Source organism: Perkinsus marinus, assembly GCF_000006405.1.
Source record: "Perkinsus marinus ATCC 50983 genomic scaffold scf_1104296948436, whole genome shotgun sequence".
NCBI classification, from domain to species: Eukaryota; Perkinsozoa; order Perkinsida; family Perkinsidae; genus Perkinsus; species Perkinsus marinus.
Window position 1 is genome coordinate 145742 of NW_003210195.1, and position 20739 is coordinate 166480.

General features: G+C 49.9%; 7 protein-coding genes across 7 annotated transcripts; 1 reads left to right on the top strand and 6 right to left on the bottom strand.

Moving 5' to 3' along the window:
• Positions 1-3457: 3457 nt before the first annotated feature.
• Positions 3458-4555, bottom strand: Pmar_PMAR005849 (hypothetical protein; the record flags this gene model as incomplete). Its single annotated transcript, XM_002778673.1, has 6 exons — positions 3458-3557; positions 3602-3714; positions 3759-3848; positions 3898-4174; positions 4219-4342; positions 4393-4555. 6 exons carry the CDS (start codon positions 4553-4555, stop codon positions 3458-3460), a joined length of 867 nt encoding a protein of 288 aa, XP_002778719.1.
• A 489-nt stretch (positions 4556-5044) lies between these two features.
• On the top strand, positions 5045-9358 carry Pmar_PMAR005850 (hypothetical protein; the record flags this gene model as incomplete). The annotated part of the gene is made up of 20 exons (XM_002778674.1): positions 5045-5161; positions 5313-5385; positions 5431-5589; positions 5644-5720; positions 6054-6146; positions 6189-6323; positions 6371-6485; positions 6864-6975; positions 7150-7294; positions 7340-7443; positions 7482-7629; positions 7993-8154; positions 8199-8301; positions 8343-8413; positions 8462-8608; positions 8652-8777; positions 8824-8903; positions 8951-9068; positions 9117-9209; positions 9251-9358. 20 exons carry the CDS (start codon positions 5045-5047, stop codon positions 9356-9358), a joined length of 2286 nt encoding a protein of 761 aa, XP_002778720.1.
• A 1052-nt stretch (positions 9359-10410) lies between these two features.
• Pmar_PMAR005851 (flavohemoprotein b5/b5r, putative) lies at positions 10411-11711 on the bottom strand (the record flags this gene model as incomplete). The annotated part of the gene is made up of 6 exons (XM_002778675.1): positions 10411-10559; positions 10610-10784; positions 10834-11115; positions 11161-11286; positions 11333-11530; positions 11577-11711. 6 exons carry the CDS (start codon positions 11709-11711, stop codon positions 10411-10413), a joined length of 1065 nt encoding a protein of 354 aa, XP_002778721.1.
• Positions 11712-12182: 471 nt separating this feature from the next.
• Pmar_PMAR005852 (conserved hypothetical protein) lies at positions 12183-12651 on the bottom strand (the record flags this gene model as incomplete). The annotated part of the gene is made up of 3 exons (XM_002778676.1): positions 12183-12300; positions 12399-12512; positions 12563-12651. The coding sequence occupies 3 exons, from the start codon at positions 12649-12651 to the stop codon at positions 12183-12185; spliced, it is 321 nt and encodes a 106-aa protein (XP_002778722.1).
• A 196-nt stretch (positions 12652-12847) lies between these two features.
• Pmar_PMAR005853 (chaperone protein dnaj, putative) lies at positions 12848-13680 on the bottom strand (the record flags this gene model as incomplete). The annotated part of the gene is made up of 5 exons (XM_002778677.1): positions 12848-12976; positions 13022-13144; positions 13194-13281; positions 13333-13457; positions 13501-13680. The coding sequence occupies 5 exons, from the start codon at positions 13678-13680 to the stop codon at positions 12848-12850; spliced, it is 645 nt and encodes a 214-aa protein (XP_002778723.1).
• Positions 13681-15535: 1855 nt separating this feature from the next.
• On the bottom strand, positions 15536-18232 carry Pmar_PMAR005854 (hypothetical protein; the record flags this gene model as incomplete). The annotated part of the gene is made up of 15 exons (XM_002778678.1): positions 15536-15779; positions 15825-15893; positions 15939-16075; positions 16126-16270; positions 16320-16534; positions 16584-16707; positions 16758-16897; positions 16947-17096; positions 17146-17241; positions 17297-17394; positions 17438-17543; positions 17589-17681; positions 17722-17830; positions 17889-18064; positions 18113-18232. 15 exons carry the CDS (start codon positions 18230-18232, stop codon positions 15536-15538), a joined length of 2022 nt encoding a protein of 673 aa, XP_002778724.1.
• A 214-nt stretch (positions 18233-18446) lies between these two features.
• On the bottom strand, positions 18447-19841 carry Pmar_PMAR005855 (hypothetical protein; the record flags this gene model as incomplete). Its single annotated transcript, XM_002778679.1, has 7 exons — positions 18447-18681; positions 18728-18846; positions 18902-18971; positions 19018-19286; positions 19330-19443; positions 19487-19621; positions 19743-19841. 7 exons carry the CDS (start codon positions 19839-19841, stop codon positions 18447-18449), a joined length of 1041 nt encoding a protein of 346 aa, XP_002778725.1.
• Between the last annotated feature and the right edge of the window lie 898 nt (positions 19842-20739).

Below are 20739 nucleotides of genomic sequence, written 5' to 3' on the forward strand. Positions count from 1 at the left end.
TCGCTCTGGTGGTGTGACAACTGGCCTCCTGAGTAGCAGCACTCGTGTGGATCGCATTCATATAGCGTGGGATATCTTCTTCCACCATAGGATAGAACAGTATCTTGAACAGTGGTCGGGGTCTTAACGGCTCGCATTGGCGTCACCCTCCTGAGCTCTTGGACATCTTTTGCCTCCAACATTTCCATCATCACTGCTCGATTGGGCAACTCCGTGAAGAGACGGTCAAGGTTACTCCTTATCTATCCAACGATACTCCATGCATCTCTGAGTACTAGTGGGATAGTACTGCTCCGCGTTCATCCTTTGCAGAGGACGGGAAGTCCATGAGGATGCAGTGAAGGACCTTGCACCGTCGTCGACAGGGTATCCAAGATACAACACACATTACGGATTCCAATATATTCCTCTCCATAACAGATGCGGCATCGATTTCATCCCTTCCTCCTCGATTATCACCACACTCGTCGTGGATGTTCACGATATGGCTCGGTTGTTCATGGGCTACGGTCATGAGCAGGAACAGCCGATACTGGCAAAGACAGTCTTCAACTGGGGCACAACACGACGTTGGGCGATAGTGGAGGAGGAACTCAGAACAACGCGTAAATGGTAGTCATGTTGGGACATGGACGAACTTCGTAGTGGCCATGTCAATAGTGTGCAGCTGCATACGGTGCTCTCTACTATCATTGCGGTCATCAAAGCGTGAGGAGATGCCTAGGTCGTCACATGCCTGCATCGACACTGCGGCCACCAGGCGTCGACTACCATCACAGCTCACCTTGTGATAGAGGAGCGACTGGCTGAGTAGACGAGAGTGCCGCGTTTGGGCCTTGGACGGTAGCACTAAGTGGTCCTTGCATCCTAACAGCTGAGCAAGGTCCGAGTTATCAGCCAGGAAATCACACAGCCAAAAGCTAAGCCGAGGAGGAACCTAGAAACGAATGGTGGTGTATTTGGTTCTATCGTCAAGAAAATCCCACTCTAGGTTCTGCCGCCTCGAGCTGTTCTCCATCAGCTTCCGCTTCGGCCGTTACTTCAGGTCCCTGATGATCCGAGCCAGTTCCTGCTTGGGAACATAGACCTCGGCGCAGACAGCTGCGTCAGTGCTACCTCGCATACTATAGGCTTGATACTCTTCATGACCCTCCTGTGACAGGTCTTGTAGAAGTGAGTGGAATCCCAAGCGCGTGGACAGTATAGTATCTATCAACAAGCCACTAGCTATGATACCCAACGAACGATGTATGCTAGAGACGCCCGTGTAAGGGGGTCTTCCTCGAAGCTCTTGGCAGTGCGTCACCGGAGTAGCCGGAAAGTTCCGTCGACCAGCAGTCCTGCCCGTTTGCCCAGCGAGACTCCCTAGTGGATGTTTCTTTGCCCACCAAGATTCGGTAGGGAAGCCTCAACCCAGGGTCAGCTACCATTCCCCTTCTCGTCGCGATCTCTTCTACCCTTCCGCGGACTACTGAGCATTCCCAACACTCCTTCCAACGACACCTCTCCCTGGCCATCACCCAACCCGCTAGGCGAAGAGGTTGCGACACGAGACTAGCTGCTAATCTCACCTGTCACAGTTCGAATAGTGCTGCATAGCCTCGGGTATGATCGGAGGATCATGAGATGCTGGCCGGAGTAAATAATGGACACCTTCGACCTTCCCAATCTCCGATGAACGCAGACCATCACCGCTTATGATCGCCCCTCTGTTCTCATATCTACGAGTCCAGATTGGGACAGACAACCACTTACGTGACCCCAGCTCACGTTTGCGAGGCCGAAGGAGCCTGAGGCACTCTAGGGACTGCAAAACAGCGCTGGAAGCTGGCGCCAGCTCCCTCGCTGAATCTGAACATATCTATCCACCCTCCTCTCGGTCTACTATGCACCATACTTGACTGCTTTCGTAGCCCACTCCATCCCCGTTATGAAATCCAATCTCTGTGGCCCCATCATACCTGATCAGGAGCCTCTCTGAACTTGAGCCCCAAGAGCTGCCTAACGCCTACCGGAAAATTGAGATAGATGCCCGGGGGTCAACCAGGACCTTCTATTCTGCACGTCCTCCACCTCTATATCAGCATTCCTCACTCTCGCGGCCAAACATGCTGCCGAGTATGCCGGCTCAGGGAGTGGCTCTGGAGCCCTGCGGTTCCTCTGAACACGGCTCTCGAACGGGGAGGTTACTCAACCTTATCGTACGTCTATTTTATCACGTGCGGGAGTGGTAATGCCGGCCTTGCTACCACCCCTTCTGTAGTCCTCCACACGGTAGGTGAGCCCCTCGACAAGATCCCAGAACCCATTTCCAGACGGCTGCATCCGCAAGTCTCGAGCTGCATGTGCATACATCTGCCCACCTGAGTCGGCCAAAACCATGTAGGCACATACAGTCCATTGGCCGACTGAGGGCTAACATCCAATCTCTTCCGGTACTCACTATAAAGGGTTGATTCCTGCACATAGGTAGTTGCTAGAGCACTCAAATCGACACTTGGATTTGTCACAGACAATTCTCGTTGTGTCATTCGTGAGGATGAACTCATTTGGGCTGCGACCAACCATGATCAGTGAAAGCAAATTAACCAACTCGACCAGCAACCGCCGCGCGGCAAGCATCACCACATCGTAAAAGCATGACAACTATTCCCAAATAAGCACCAATCAAACCTCGTCTAGACCAAGGAGCGATGATCCACTATTTCACAAGGACAGACGAGGTTGACGATCACAAATCCATGTCATAAACAAATTATATAACGGACCAATCGAATGGAAGTATTGGCCGTGCCGAGGAATGTCATTGTATCACGTACTCGCTTACGCGAGAAAGTAGCTGGACACACTCCACCATACAAGCAGTTCCCATAGGGGTTCAACTGCAGTAGGTGGTATCAGTTCTGACGGGCTAGTGCTTGTCTTGCGGGATCTGCCTAGGTTGGAATCGGCGATTAGGAGTTGGCTGTCGTGGTGGTAGACCAACACCCGACCTATACAACGAGCCTTGACCAAAACGGGCGTTTCCTTGGCCAGATACCAGACGTCGAGACGGGATGAACGAGGGGTCCCTACAACAACGAGTATTGATGACCACAAGATTGGCGAGAATTCACCTGGCCGCTGGCATGGGGCGGGCTTGGCTGAGGGAAATAGTAGGCGCTTCATCCTGAAACGACAAGCCCTGCCTTCCCGTGACTATCTGAAGCCCAACCTCTCTATCCCTGATATCATTGTATGCATCTGGTCGACTCTCCGCGACTGTCGAGGCGGCACCGATTGAAGAGTTTCTCGAGGAGGTAGTGTGGACGACGCCAGCATCAAATCGACGTCCATGTCTCGAAGATACCCTCGAATTCTGCTGCCGTAGGCGGGAAGACAGGTTGAAATTCATCTTGGGCACTTTCGGGAGGGGTCTGCTTATATCAAATAAGTCGAGCTCATTCAGCGACTGTCCCTACCTTGGCACAAACAATTTGTCAGGATGGCCAGGGACTGCACCGAAGACCTCGGGCGACACCGAATATGCCATGATGTCCGCCACCAAATCGGTGAACCTGGAACGATAGTACTGTGCGACTAAGGACGAGACAGCACCAACCGCTTCAATGTGATATTCATATCCCAATTGAGGACCTTCAGGATGCCCATCTGAAGCTGGAGATACTCCCTCTTAGTATGCGCACTCGCGCTGTACTGCCCCATAATATGCGCCTGGCAAGAAGACTTCGCGGAGACAACGGAAGCGAGATCCTCACCGGATGTACAAAGTTGTCCTCCCACATCTTCTCCGCCAGCAGCATGCAGCACACCCACAACGACCTCCAAGATGTGTGATGCAAGCGAACCTGCAGGAGAAGCATCTGGTTAATACATCTCATACACGACCATAATTACCAAGCCCTTGTCGATCAGACGGACGAAGTAGTCTAAACCAGCCAGAACAGTGGCTAATGAGAAACAGCACCGTTGGGTCATCTTCAAAACGAAGGCCGCATCACTGTGGAACGACGGTACTCGAGGGTTGCCTAAAGTCGCGCCATCGAGACTGCACTTGAGTAGTATTGCACTCAACGCACCAGCAATATCGCTCTTCGGTACTGCAAACCTGCATTCGAAGGGGTTATTCATGAGCTGCTCATCGCTAGTCTTAGCCGAATGGACCAAGGATATCCTAACAACAGACTGCAACAGGATACCGGAAGCAAAACCCCCTACAGCTTCTGAGTGTAGCGCAGCATGAACGCCCTCTCGACACCCTCGGAAGCGTGCGAGAAGAGAGAAGAGTTGAACTCGGGGAGTAGCTCAGCATAGCGAGTAACGTCGTAGATAGGTAGGAAATCTGAAGCGCGAGTCACTATGTACGAGACCGTGGATCCATGAGACCCGTACTTGGTTGGCCGTTCTGCATGTAGCGGTCTAGGGGCCTCGCAGACCCAGTAGCTACCGGTGTGTTGATCTCCGAAGTCTCCACAGGCGAGACTGAGCTCTCAGCAGAAGCTTGTCGCAACCCACGCTGAGACCCTAGGAAAGACCGGGTGAAGATGTTGAACATTTGCAAATCGAGCAGAGCCCAAGCACTGAAAAATCGAGTCGGATACAACAGGATACTTGGCGAGTTAGGCTGAGGGGTAATTATGCGCCTTTCATGCATCTTGCATGAAGCGTATCTTTCAGTTTTCCGCGCACGCCACAGATGTGAGCAGCCTCACGGCCGTTGAGTAGTTGCTGCTGCTGCTCATGCTTACAACCAGCAAGAAGCCCGTCCTCGTAGGTGTTCGGCAGTGGAGTCGATTGGCTATACAAGCTAGTGCTGCCTCTGGGAGTAGTAGTCGATCGCTCTCCACAGTAGCGACGCCAACGGCCCACCCAGTAGCACCAGTAGTCTCCTCTCCTGAGGCATTGAGCCTTCTAGAGAAGCTACGGGATCAAGCTGACAATTTTGGCGTTGACTGGGCAGCTGTATACGATCCATGGTAGGCCGGGTCCACTGTAGAGGCTCACACTAGTAGAACTCAGGCCCCACGTGGATGCCGTACAAAGCATGTTGAATACGGTCCATGAGATATCCGGCAGTAGCTGGGTGTCCACCATTTGCCTAGTGGCTGTTGGTTTTCGAGCTCTCACACTCTACTTCAACGTTCGGTACGCCTTGGTCTTCGTACTGTATTCAGCAGTAGTGATAGGTCCATAGAGATATCAAGTAGGCGGCAAGCAGCCATGGTGGAGTTGCTGCCGTTGGCAAGGGAGGTTCGGACAGCTCTCAATGTAGTATTACACCATCATACACGGGGGCATGTCCAAACTGTTAGACTGGGGATAACGACAGATTCGACCGCAAAGTTGAGGAGTATCGACAAGAGCTCAGCAAGCATGGCATTGGACGTAATAGCAGTGGCTATCAGCCATCACGTAGCAATAGTGTCTCAGGGAATCCCTTCCAAGGCATGGGGTTCCTATTCGGTATCCAAACACCATGGATACTCACACTATTCGGGGCTATCAGAGGTATGGCAACCCATCCAGACGTCTTCAGATCGGCCTGCCTCGACTCCAGCTTCCTATGGTGCCCTAGCCTAATGCTAGCAGGTATCATCATCACTGTATATATGTAGTAGGTGGAGAGACCCCTCTCTTCCCTAGATCCATACGGTATCCTACCGTTGGCATCGTCGGTCATGGCGATAGCGGCAGCTAGGGCTCAGATGAAGTTGGTACCAGTAGTGTCGGATCCAGATCGAGTACAGTGGGATACTACTTATTTTAATTACGGGCTTCAGGGTACGCACATCCCGATGCATACTATCCTATCTTCAGTCAGGTGCGGTACTGCTATTCTTGCCCTTCGCGGTGCACCTTCCTGCAGGGTGCTTTGTCTTTGTAATGTGCAATACTGTTATGAACGCTGTAGTGAACATTGTGGTTAAACGCCGCTTGCAAGGCAAGTTGGCTGTGGGCAGGAATCTTAAGTACACGTAGTGTCTGAAGGGAAGCACTGTTTCTGATAGTAGTCCGGTTGAGTTAAGCTTGGTCGTTGTAAAACTGTCTGTTAGAACGTTCCCATGTCCAAAGCTCGGCATGTGAAAGTGACAACAATAGAAGAGGAGCCCAGACTGGCAGGTAGAGGCGGGATATCTCCTGCTAAGGTAGTAGTGTTGGTGTTGATGGAAGCGGCAATACCGGTGTAGATTCGGGAATGCTTTGAAGTATGGGACTCTGATGGTGATGGGAAATTGAATCCTAGCGAGCTTCGTAGTGCGATAAGAAGCCTTGCCTTGGACTATGCAGAAAGGGAGATTGATAGACTATGTTATGGGGAGAAGGTAGGGCTAGCTCAGCCTACTCCATCAGCATTAGAGGACCTTATCAGTTCCCAGTGGAACAAGGTGTGGATTACTATACACTCCTCAACCTAGCATCAGCGAGACCATCCAGGCTCAGTACCGAAGCCGGAGTTGCCGAGCTCAATCAGGTGTGCCATACCAGTACGTCGCCTACCCTAACGAGATTCAGGCTATTCTGACCCTACAGGCGAGTGCTGGTAATGGTAGCGCATCATCATCGTTCAATGCTGTGATATCCCCTCGTCCCGGCTCCTCTCGTGGAGGGCCGCGCTCAGCTACACCAGCTGATACTTACAGCGTCGACATGCTCAAGTTTTGGTTGACAACTATGGGAGATGAGTTCACTGGTGTGGTCGAAAGCCGATGGTCCCCAAGATTGGACCATCATTTTTAGGAGAGGAATTCGATACACTCCTGCGGGAGTGCTCGATCCCAGCTGGTGGAGGCGGCCGATTTCATCCATCACTACTCACTGATAAGCTAACAGAAGTGTATACAAGGTTATATATGGTACCGTAGATTGGCCTAGCCCACGATCCTGTCTACGAGATCCCATACTCATACTCAGGATAACCCAAGTACTGCTATCGAATAAGCTTGCTGAGTGCTCAAGTGCCCCACTATGTACCATGTAGAGTCTAATCCTACGTACAGCCTGATACGTGGCCATGATGGTGTTTTGTTGCCTAGTACATCTAAAGCCGCATAGCTGTTATCTTGTTGAAGCCAGTTGAATGTTGATACCAGTATGTACTCCTCGTTGGCCCCCTATTGTCGTATTACGTTGTGGGTATCGTTTACTCAGCAGTAGCCCGACAACAGCTTTGGTGGAAACCCTACCTGACAAGCAGATGGACATAAATGCCCTGCGGTGTAAGGAGGAGATACGTAGGATGTTTGCACGGTTCGGTAGGGAGAATGAAAGGATAGTGAGGAGTACATTGAAAGAGGTAGTAGCTGATGAGGGAGAGGAATGGTATGTTGTATTATTATAGGTTGGGCAATATGACGATAACACTAAGGCTACTTTGAGAATATTTCATTTGCAGGAGCTCTCAGGGACAGCCTTTAAAGACAGACACCTGAGAGTTGATAAGAGGTAAGGAAGGCAGCGTACGTTTGTCTCAGCGGTTTTAGGTACTTGGACCTGCGTAAAGGGGTTCTCAAGGGTATACCAGAATATAACCCATCACAACTCACCGCGGTTGCACTAGCAGGGGGCAAGCTGAAGATAAGCTCTCCAGCACTATGGACCCCTCTTGTGAGGAAGGTGGCTACCTACGTCGTAAGGGGATTGTTTCTGGGGGTACTAACGAGTCTTGGAGCTCATTTCAGGAGAGTTCATTCACCAAAGGCAACCCTTATTGTGAATTCAGCCATTCACAGCTTTGCCTTATACTATTCTCAGCAGCCAAAAGTAGATGCCCTCAAGTACCAGAGGATAAAGCACACTAGTAGTATGGTCGCAGTATCAGATGAGCATTTGTTGTTAGTCTGATAAGAGTTATGCTACATCATCCTGGCCTTTGGAATGGTACTGATATGGCATGGCTACTCTACTTCATGCGGAGGAGGAAGCTGATCCCTCGCGATCCCCGCAATGAGGTTGGTTCATCTATCATATTCCAGGGCAAGCTCACTAACTCAGGCCCACCATGCATGGTCAAAGGCGTACCGTTATATCGCTTTCCATTATAATGAGAAGCTGAGCAATGGCAAGATACCACCAAAACAGATGTGTGTGGTACTCCATGAGTTCTCCAAGATTGGCCTCCTACCAACGAGAGCGATACATAGGATGTCCAATAGAGTAAACAAATCGATCCCTCTCTAACACAGAGATGTGCCTCCCAGGTTCGACGAGAAATAACAAGTCTCGATGGGAAGACATTGACACTTCTAGCCACCGCCCTTGGACGATTAAAGCACGCGGATGTTGCCATGTTCAGGGCTATCGGTGAGGCTGGTGCGATTAAGCTCAGTGTGATGGTCTCTCAGGACGGACAGTGGCCTCTCCCGAGGTTTGGCTTACCATAACAGATCGGCAAACAGCTATGTTGGCCTATGCTGTAAGGCATGTAGCTCGTGATGCCGTTACCTCCTCTTTGTTTTCATAGTACTCACGAGTTAACATACGCAACATTCCCTTCTTGAGATCACTTTGTGATCGTCTCGCCAACATGCCAGAGTCCCATCGGCTGCAGCCCCTAACTGTCATCACTCTAGCGTTCTCTTTAGCTACACTAGGCATCCGGGATAAGAGGGTGAGTGGGAGCCGGCCCTCCATTGCGGTGATGTCTCCACTAGGCCTGGAAAGGGTGTTTGATACCAAAGTTCCGACAGAAGATAAAGTTCCATTCTCCACAGCATCTAGCTGCTATGATCAACAGTATGGCTAAGGTCGGGGTATGGGATGACGAACTGGGGAAGAGGGTAGTGACAGTGCAGGATGCAGTACAATGGACAATGGGCCCTTTAGATAGCGAAGAGGGCAATACAAGTGAGGAGAGCGTTTTCTACAAGGCAGCTCTGCAACATCCTCAATGGATTCATAATGAGGTATTTCAATTCAAAGCCTTTTTAAGGGTACAGAGGCTTCTACTCAGCAAGCACTATCATCAGGAGCTGTTTGTTGCTCTAATGGCGGAGTTCTACCGTAGTGGTAACATAGGCGATGAGCAGCATATAGCCAAGCCACATGTTACGCAGATGTCTCGCGTCATGGTGAGTCTACCTGTTGGGGATACCGTACAATCCTGTTGCTACTTGCAGTTTGGTCTGATTTTGGAACATCCAGATTTCGTCGAGCACGCTACTGAAACACAGCGGTTGCTCATGAACAGGTTTTCTAATAGCAAGATAACGGTGATACTCCTTCCCCTCATAGCCCATCCCACTAGCCTCAGGACCACCGCCCTTTGAGGCAGTACCATCTTGATCTAGCTGTAGCATTGGAGGCTCTGGGCTGTGATGCCGGCTACGCAACCCTTGTAAAGGAAGGCCCCTATTGGTAACAACCGGCTCCTGCTAAGCAGTTATATAACTAGAGCTTAGCTTCGACGCGGTTTTGTCTCATCGAGGGCGTCGCATAGGGATCCAAGTGCTGGGAGATAGTCACATATGTCCAGTGACGGGTTCCTGCTCGGATCGATTCGATGTCTGAGGGAGACACTGTGAGAACGTAATGTTATGACAGCTGATATACAGAACTCCATTCGCTCTTCGTAGTATCTTGGCTTCGATAGAGTGGTCTTCGTGAAGAGGAGGGTATGGGCCGGACTCCTTCCTATTCATCTCAAACGAGATGCGTTGTATGATGTACTCTCAAATGAAGGCGGTTGTGAGGGTCTACACCGAGACAGAGTGATAGAACATGATGCCGATGTTGCCGAGGATGAATATGTGAGCAGTGTGCTTCTTATGCATTTGTGGGAGGTGCTCCTCTTTGTTCAGGCAGCAAATAACCTAAGGCCTTTGCACTCTTCCAAGCGGTTGCGGCGCTTGTCTATGTCACGCGTGCACGATGAACAATCTCAGCAATTCAAATGATGTTTCCGAACACGTTTCTGGTGTAGCCCCGGTTGTGCTAGAGTTGTATTGGCTGAGAAAAGGGGTAAAAATTTGGCTAGCAAGCACGACCTGGCCTCGCATCTGGAGTAATCGCGACCGGGACTCTCGTGGAGAGGAAAAGAAATTGTATGAGCTCTCACATGCAACTGTCAAGGTCATGGCCGTGCGAATCCCACATCCTTCACTAAATTCGGTGTGGTACACCATACGTACCAGACACGCTGTAGTGTGAATAAGAGATATTGCGAATTGTGCTCTGCGAATATCTAAACGATCCTCTATACAATCTGACTAACACAAGGCTATAACTGATGAAGCGTATGCGGCAAATGCCCTGTGTGAAAGGAATATCCGCTGTTTCAAATGCCCAACTGGAATGATATGAGCAGATGATAGATAGGAGGTGAGAGCAGTAGAGGGTATACTCTACATAACTGATCTGCGGTATAAGGGTAATAGTCTAGTCGAAGGAAGCCTTCAACAGTATGACTGGAGCTTAATTGGGGAGCTCGACGAGGCAATCTTCATCGAAACCGTGGAAGTTCCGACTTTCGAGCTCTCTATCAATAGTAGAATTGAACCCTCTTGGCCCGGACCAAACGATATACATGGACTTGGAACCATCACCCTTGGGTAGGGACTCATCTGAAACAGAAGATGGATGAGGCACAGATAGAACACGAGTGTTCCCCTACCATCCAAGCATTGCTTCAAAGCAGTAGGGCAACCAGTCGGCTGGGTGATGCACGTCTGTATCTTCACATTGGCTGGAATCTCGGATCCAGGAAACTCAATAATGTCCTTCTCATCTCGGAAGAAACCCATGACCAACACTTTGTCGATTTTTTCAACAGCCTTGGAAGAAAGGACCTAAAAGCTCTACAGTTGTTTCTTTCCTCAGCATGATGAAGGAGCTCACTTGATGCATTGGAGTGATGCCGGAGCCGGCACCAACCATGACTAGCTTCTTCAGTTTCCCTTCTCCTGTCAGTTTAGACAGATTAAACGTCATTTTGGGGTTAACTCTGTGAACCAGCTGGTCACCAATCTTCAAGCTATGATAGTGCTTTGACATGATGCCATGCACTGGGTAGTTCTTGACGAGAATCTCAACTCTGTTTCCCGGAAGTAGACGGGTGGGGGTATAGTCTCGCACACACGATGAGATACCATCAACGACGATCTTGCTTGATACATGCACCTGAAAGACAGCATAGTCTGGGGCACCACTTGATAGCATTCCTACGATGCCGTCCCCGCGGAGCATCTCTTCTCGGCGAATACCCTTCGGGACATCGAAGACGAAAGCATCAACGTCCTTGGCGACGTTCCTTCGATCAGCGAGGGTCCATTGAGCCCAGTCAGCCAAGGCCTAGTGCATCACTTAAGACTCGCTAAGGTATGATGTTAGAACCTACCTCGGGAACTTCTACGTATACTCCGTCTCCTTCAACGGCGAAGGCCTTAGCCGAAATTTGCCCCAGTCCACCCTCGAGCATCGAGCCGTCTTTCAAGCTCACAGCATGCCCACCCTTGGCGCACTTCACTGTGAGGGTCTCCAGGTCAACTGGCTGACCACAGAACGTGGAGGGCGAGAAGCACGCAACACAGGGGTTCTGTGAATAACAAAAGTCAAATTGAAGCGGAGAATATCTCTATCACCTGTATAGCGTAGTACTCACCATCTCGGACGTGAAAAACAACGAAGGGTTCAGCTAGTATGGATACTTGAACGGACTCACCAACTGGTATAGAGTCCGCAACACGAATGGTACGACGATCGCTGGAGAGGCACATACTGGCAGAAAGAGCGAATAAATTCGAAATAGAACGACTGCGAAGAGAAAGTTGATGGCACATACTCAGCAGAGCTGATTCCGTGAGGAGTCCGCGATTTAGGTATATACCCCGCCAGACAGCGTGCCTACACTGGAATACACCCCCAGGTGACAATCTTGTGTGCTATAAGATATATATCGATAATGTCACAAAGCGTGTCCCGAGGGATCTGTCCCAAATTGGGAGATGCAGGAAAGCATCAGTAGATCTTATACAGCAACTCCTTACCACACCGTACTATTCGAGTAACACACCCGGGATGACGGCACTACCCATTTCATGATGCCTACGAACCGTGAGTGAAGTGAACACCACAGCGACTTGGTATCAGGGGCGGGGTACTCAACACTTTAGATAACGGGTAGACATGACTTGGGAATAATAACGGGTAGACAAGGAAAGGTTGTCTTGCATATAAAAGGAAGATTATCAATCCTCGTTATAATTGTAGGATGTAGGGCCTGCTCGTTTGATGCGTTGATATCGTTTATAAGCACCACTCTTCTCCAACCGTGCTCGCTCCTCGCGCTCTTTCTCCTTCAAGTATCTAACACCACACAAGGTGTCACGACAACGCACAGTTATTCACATGCGGCAGCATGATAAGGTAGATTTTAACAAGGTAACGAGGCAACGGCGCCTTACTGTTGTAGATTATCTCCCTCATATAATCTCTTCTCCAGTAGCTGTTCCCTCTCGGTGTCGTCAACCATATGCCAATCTTCCTCCGATAACTTCAGAGCTCTTCTTGTCAAATACCTGAAGGGACCCGCAACATGAGACTATCGATCATCAGTTCACGGCCTTACTCCCGTTCTTCTGGACCGTACTCCTCCTTTCTGATCCCGAACCGATAAGTCCAACGAGCTCGCCATACCATGTACTCAGCGAGTGACATAGGAGAACGCAGAAAACGGTAGCCGATAGTCTGAGTTCACCGTATTTTCCGTGGTCTTCCAAATCGACGACGCACCCTATGTATATCCGCTGGCTTTGATCCACTGCCGTTCAGTACAACTTCCTCTTCGAAGACACTCTTCTCGATCTTGCTGATGCATAATAACAAGCCTTGTGCCACACCCTCCTGAGTATTCCTACGACTCTACCTCCCTCTCTAGTTGCTCCCTATCAGCATCCTCCATCTTGCGAAGTGCTCTCACACTGCCAGCTGCCTCAACTAGTCGGTCTTTCACACGCTGTTGGAACTGCCTCTGCCTCCTCACCTGAGCCATGCTGATACCACGACTTGAGTAATTCGTATTAACTACCGCATTAGTGACCCTCTTATACTGTAGTGAATCGTTTAAGTACTGTAAAGCAGACATCAGTGCAAGTACTGTCGTAACCACTATCCATACAGGCGTTTGGGGTTTGTACACGGCGTTATAATACTAAAATGCAACAGTGAGGGTGTGCTCTTGGGGAGAGCTCAATGCCCACGTTGTAATAATTGTACACTGCATATTCTGGATAGTCAATATATAGGTCATAAGCCTCTCTAAGCTTGGGGTTGGACAGCACCTCATATCTGAAAAGAGATCAGATAGCAACAAGCATGAGACTAGACTCGATCCCTCACGCTTTGGCAATCTTAATGAACATCATCTGTGCCTCCTCTCTCGTTGCTGCGTCCTGTGCGACACTCTGCTTATCGGGATGATATACTCGTGCTAGCCCGCGATACGCTCGTTTGATATCATGCACCTTGAATACCGAGTACCATCACCACTACACTTGCTGTCATTACTGTAGCCTCCCTAGGGATGCCTAGAATGTCATAGCAGTTGTCTCTACCGCAATACAGCTTAGCCAGGCTGCTCATGGCAGACTCCTCGTCATTACTATCCGATGCATAAGCACCACCGACTGCCGATAAAGATAGCCCGAAGAAAACAAGGACTACGAGTCGGGCTACGATAGTAGTCATAAAAAAACCAAGGAGGACAAATCATAATCAATGCTGTAGTGTGCGAGACTCTACTCGACAACATCAGGCTATAAGAAAACTATTGCATAAAGAGTATTGGAATTATACATAGATCATGCGATTTGGCCACCTTCCCCTTGCCCTTCCTGTTGCTGTTTATGCTGCTCCTGTTCATGCTGCTCCTGTTGCTCCTTGAGCCGACGTCTCTCCAATGCTTTGAGTCTATTAGCCTCCATACGACGCCGCATCTCCTCCGGGCTCAGCTTTATCGGCTTGGGTGGGGAACTAGCATCAACGCTGATCCCACCACCTCCACCGACCTCAGCAGCTTCAGCACTAGGAGCAGGGCCCTTGGATTATAACAGCACTGGATACATAACGAGCCCACCAGGGTACCCACCTCGTCCGTATTGCTGTTGTTGGGGTCTGCAGTCTCATTACCCTCTGCCGATTTACCTTCCACAGGGCCAAACCTGCCCTTCCTTCTGACGTAGTCCAAGCGGAAGTCGTAAATTCGTCGCTGATAACGGGATTGGGTCGCCAGTTATAATCGTATACTGCATGCACGCAGCCCATGCTTACCCGTTTTATCTCAGGATAGAGCTCAGTCTCGCATGTCCTTGCAAAATCAGCTAAGGGCATGTGATAGGGGTACAATCGGCCTGCCCAAGCACCGTAGTTGAGGATGACTGTATCTAGGTCCTGAATACGATGAGATACTACCAATGCAGAAAAGGAGGAGGAGGGTAGAATAAGCACTCAGCATACCCACGGATGAAGAAGCAACCAAGTACCCTGACAGTATCCCCGGTAAAGGTTATAGACTTCTCGAAATCCTGCATCATACACTTCAAGCCGTGCTCGTCGTCCAACAACCTATCAGCTGTCAACTTCGGCCGCCGGTTTACCTTGGACGATACTGACGCTATCCCGCCTGGGCATCTGTTGCTCACCTTCCGCTTGGGTGGTGCGGCAACAGTGGCAGCAGTATCGGTGCTGGGCTCTTGGCCGTCCTCTACTGTGCCTTCAACATCCTCCTCCTCCTCCTGCTGATGCTGCTGGTGGTGACTATCATCATCAGCTTGATCCATCATGTCAACATCCTCAGGCCCTCCTGGGGTACTCATTGGTGGTGAGATGGGCATGCCTCCTTATGAATAATACTACTAGCACACGATGATGATGAAGCCTGGATGACCAGTATTATTGTGAGAGCGGTATGAAGCTGGTTCATGCTGCAGTAGACAAAAGGTGACGATGAGCAATAGTGGCAAATGCTGGGACTACCAGCTAAGATTTCTGCAGTTGAAATAACTATAAATTATCTACCGTACTGGCTGTTTCAATTAGGAAATTAACCTGACCCAGTGAGGGCGGCCATGGATCATTACTCACATGATCGGATGAGGAGATCCTCTTTTTGCATTAGTTCGAGTCGTCTTGGGCATCCCCTCTTCCTCCTTCTACCCTTCCGGCCCTACCAACTGGAGGTCGGGTATAAAGAGAGTACTGTGCAGTGACTGCACTGCAGTTTATGCAGGTTGCCGTAGTCTGTAGTCCTCAAAGGGCTCATCTCTCGAAAAAGGGTGTTTGTACGCTCTATTCTAGTCTGATCATCTCCATACATTCTAACAATTACTAAACATTATAGAGTATTACGAAGAAGGGAAACCAATGAGTAGTATCCCCTAAAACATCAACGCAATGACGACGATAGTTTATCATGAACAACAGTATATATGGTGATAGGAAAAGCTACACCGAAATGATGATAGTTAAAATCAATTGTGCACGAGAGCTTTGTGGCGAACCTCAACGGGCTCTTCGAGTCTTCAAACAGCCTGATGCTGTAGCATCAGAATCTACCCATGGCCTTATCAGCTGCATTCGCCTTCTTCCTCTTGCCCCCCTTGCTACCACCACCACCTCCTGCCACAGGCCCTCCCTTCTTTACCAAAAGCTTCAGGCCACACTTGCTACAAGTGTCGCTCTGGGGCTCATTATGTTGCTCACAATGAGGGCATGCCCAACCGGGTAGCCTTGGCTCATGGGACTGCTGCTTGGGACCATCCTTGGTGGGTCGGACCAGCAATGGGTACCTACTACCCATCGTGCAATAGAAGAAACAACCTTGCTAGTTCTACCTCCTCTCGAGGCCCTTCATCCTCTCTATGTCCTTCCTTGCCTTCCCACCAGCCGTCCACTGCGATGACCTACCAGCGAGGATACATGACCACCAACGAAAGGAAGCTTTCTACTTAGGTTTGGGCTGTATCTTTGGGAGCTCAGGGAATGCCTCAGGGTCCACCAACCGAGCAGGGTTCCGAGTAGCCCATAGACCTTGCTGTCTAGTGTTGGAGGACGATGAGCTACTTGAGGGAGCATGGATACCAGACTAAGAATAGGGTCCATCACTGGGCCGGAAGGCAGACTAGCTGTGCCTACCAATGTTGGGTATTCTCCTCCTTTCCGAGTGTGTTGTACGTTTCTGGTGCCAGGCAGTAGAGGGAACTCCTGATAGGAGTATCGGTCATCCACCCCTCTCTCAATACCTCTACTCTGTAGTCTACCTGCCGCTAAATGGACGTACCTACCAGTGTCAATGATGCTACAACAACAACAACAACAACGACGCTTACGTTGACATGTAGCAAAGTTCCAGCATGTTGAATCGTTCGTGGAAGACTCGCCGAGCCTGTTGTACAAACTCATCCCAGCCCTTCTGTAGCTTCTCCTCTGCCTCTCGGCGCCGGCTAGGATACTCATATTCCTCTTCTAGCTCCTCATCACCACTCGTTGGCACAGTTGGTCGAGGCGTGAGTAAACGGAAGGCTAGAGGACGCAGTCCGATAACCTGTGGTCACTAATGGTAATACCCTAGAGGCTACCACTGGCCTCGCTACCATCTCAGCATTGGCCCAGGACAGGTCCTTCCTAGACCCCACAACAGCTAGCAGCTGATTCCTCATCTCGGCTAGAGTATCCGTCTGTATACCATCGATCTGCTGCACACTCTCCACCAATTTCCTATACGCAGGAGTACAGCACAGTAGCCTTCCACATGAAATAGAGCCTACGCGTATTGCTTGGGAGGTATAGCCTCATCCACCTCGCCAATATCAGTATTTAATACTGCCATCAGGGCTTTGATGAAGCTAGGTCGTTTATGGGGGCCAGTAAGCAGACCATCAGGGATGGGAACTGCAGTGTCGGGTAACTGTAATAGTTCATGTGATCAGGTAGGTTAAGATATAAGCAAAGCTCACTTGAACCACCTTAGGGGCCTGAGAGGACCCTCTACTAGTGATGCTGGCCGTACTACGAGGCTCAGAAGATACACTCCTGGCCTGACGTCTCTCCTCCAGTCTAGCGGATTCTAGTACAGCATCACCGGCGTACTCCTGCATATGCTCAACCTGATAGAGCCACGGTGGTGCTATACCAAGCACAGCTACCGATCCCTACCAGCCTCTCTCTGAGGGCCTTGATCGGTAATAGTAGCACCATTGCTGCGAACAACTGTGCCCCTCTCTGCATACCACCCTCAGCTTGACTGAATACCTGAAACCAACGAGGTGGAGTTGTTGTGGTGGTGGTGGGAGCGATCGATGGATACCTCAGCAGCTGTCTCCACGAAATAGTCCAAGGCCTCATCAGTCCGTTCATTCCGCATCTCCATCGCTGCATCCTTAAGATCGCGTAAGTTGGTATCACCTGATCAGCACTCTGTAGATGTTTCCTACTATCATTGACCTACCAAGAGCTTCCCTGCATACCTTCATCAACTCTGTATTCTTATTCTTGAAGAGAACACCACCAACACGTCCCAACCCCTCTGGGTCTATATCCACTATCCGTGCCGCCTGTCGAGAACCACTATGATGCAGTCATCCACGCATACCCATCACCTCAATAGTCAGAACCCTTTTCCCTCGTTCCATGAGGTCATCCTCCTCCTCCTCATCAGATCTCGGAGCTGCTACTGCTACCTCTTCCTCCCTCTGACAGATGAATGCCCACTATAAGGCGTTACCTCCCTACATCAGAGGTAATGGCATGAGGAGAGGATGTATCAGCCTCGATAATAGAGGCAGTCCGAGGCTTGGGTGAGTAGGGCTCAGGGATATCCCCATGCCACTTGGGATCATACCTTATCATCACAACAACAGTGATAGTGGTATACCTCGTGGTAGGATCAGCACCATTACCTATGACCATCCCTCCTAGGGGGATACCGGGTCTTGATCCTGTTAGGGTCAGATGCCTCATTCTGATCGTCTTCTTCATCAGAAGTAACAGCATTAAGAGCAGCATACTCCTGACCCAAGGCAGTGCGCTCGTCAGGACCATTATAGAACTCTCTTGGAGCCTTGCAGAATTTAACCTGACCAACCACAGGTATATCAGTAACGGGGAGTAATAGTAGCAGTACCTTGTAGTTTTCAGTGGTTTCAGGGTTCGAGTTGTCATCTCGCTGACCAGGCTTACGCGATCTTCCACCACTGGTACCAAAGTCTAACCGTAAATTGGCCCTCTTCTCAGCACGAGACATCACTGAGAAGGAGCATAGCGAGCGTTGGTATAGCAAAGGGTAGTTGTACCCCCAAAGTTGGTATGCTCTGTCACCTCGTGTATCTTGAGGTCATCGTCAGTTTTGAAGACTACAAACCGCTTGGCCAGACATTCGTTGTGCTCACAGGGGTAATGGGCAGCAGAGAAGTGAGCATATCTGGTGTAGTAGTACAGAGAGCAATGCGTTGGTAGTATTACAAGGCAAAGTAATCCTTATAATACTCATTACGCCATCCCATGCTCTCACAGAGATGACACGTGAAATGGTTCTTCCTCATATGGGTCGTAAGCTGATCAGCCGAGTAGAAACGGTGATCATTTCTTCCAGAGGGGTTGCAGAAGTCACAAGAAGGATGACTGTCCACAGGCGGCCTTAGATCAGGATCTCCACGACGACAGTGGCGGTCGATATCAGCCCCATGGTTCATCCTATCACCATACACTACTAAGGCTTAGTGCAAGCAGTTGATCCTACGTAGTATACAGGTATTGCTCTAAGATGAAGACCTCTCTCTCATTGAGGCATATCGTACAAAAGTCTCGGGAATGTTGCTTCCGAAGGTGTGTACGAAGATCTCCTAGAGTACGGAAGGCCTGAGAGACCTCATCATCAGCACACACTCTCCCTCAGGCACCACTACACTAGTACCCATTTATCCTCCCTCTCAGCCTCGGTCGATCCATCACCATCCCAGCTGGTGCAGAAACCACAGCGGTATCTAAACCGTAGGTATCCTAGAGCTTCACTGTTCACGCCACACTCACTGTCTTATCATCTGGCATATTTTCCGGATCCTCTTATCACCGTAATAGATGTCGGATTGGTCCTTATCTTTCATGAGTGGCCTTTTCTTGGAGGCAATGAGGGTATCCAATGATATAGTGGGATCGTATTGATCCCGATGTACCAACACTAAGGTATCGAGATCCTCTTTGCACATAGGGCAAGAGTGGTCATTCATCAACCATCGCAGACGTAATGCACATAACCAGCATATATCGTGATGACCACAATGACCAACGGCTACATACACCTGAATGCCAATGAACGCCTATGAACGGAACAGAGTGTACTACCAATTTCTCCATGCACAATGAGCATTCCTCATCAATCTTATCGGTAGTATTGGCCTTGATAGGTTCATTAAGCACTAAGCTACTAGCGAAGGATAGTGGTGGGGGCAGGTCAATCTAATAGGATCAGCTGCTCCTGCAGCGGTACTACTAAGCCTACTTTATGCCGTGCCCCACCCTTCTTCCTACTAGATTCTCCTCTGTCGTAATCCGGATCGTATCGACTGCTATCGTCTCGGCCCTTGCCCTTCCCTTTCCCACCATAACGTCCCTTCCCATGGTAGGCCCGACGACCCTGATGATGATCCTCCCCCTGCTGTGCTCTATGAGAATACCCTTTGCCATGATAGGCCCGTCGACTAGGTGGGGCCTCATATTCGCCATCGATCGGGGCCGATTGTTCCTGATCCCCCCACATCCCCTTCATCATGACGGCGGTCATGGCCCTTCCCACGCCCCTTGCCGCCGCCTTTACCATGATATGCTCTGACTCTGGTAGGCTCGCTAGAATACATGTTGGGTGAAGACAGTTACAATAAAGTGTGAGTTACAATAAATTAATGCGAACTGCGATGAACACTACAACTAGACCTCATTCTGAACACTATGTCAACACCAAACACCATCGAGCCCACAGAGACGTTGATAACTCTATCACCATCACTACCCCCGCAGAATTACCCCGGCCCTTCCCGTGGATGGTACGAATCACTATACCAGAGGACTGCACTGAATCATCCCCTCATAGCCTTCAACAGAGGAGGTGGCAGGTCTAGGTTGCGAGGATCCTTCATAATACACTCCCGACAGTATCTGAGATTGACTATCACACATCAGTATTGGAGTGGAGGCTACCTTTTCTTGTAGAATACACTGCATCTATTATCAGTACATACCTTCCTACCGCAACTTGAGCATTCCCCACCGAGGACTATCACCGGGGAGTCCGTGCCTGAGAGGGAACTAAAGGGACGTGGGGGCGCTATGTGGCGAATGGCTTACTCCCACTGAATGGAGACTGCAACGAGTAGACTTCCTCTAGGAATACCAAGTCACCCGAGTCCACATAAGGCGGTGACTGGCCAAAGTAGTCGTAACGGCACTTGAATCCACACAGACAGCATAAGAAGGTGCCATGGGACGATCGATGAGGGGCCATATTAACGGCCACTATCACGATAGTAACCAGCACCATCCACCACCACTCTCTCAGGGGCTTAGCTCTTACCTACTGTCTTCGGGTAGATGCGCATCATTCACAACCTCAACGACCTTTGTCCAAACTCTATTTTACATCTCTGAGAGCATCTTATCATCGCTTGCTCAACACGTAATAAATAAGTTCTGCACCCAGGGCGAGCGCTTTTTACGGAACATTATTAGTAGAGTACTACTATCAGCAGCATTCTCTAC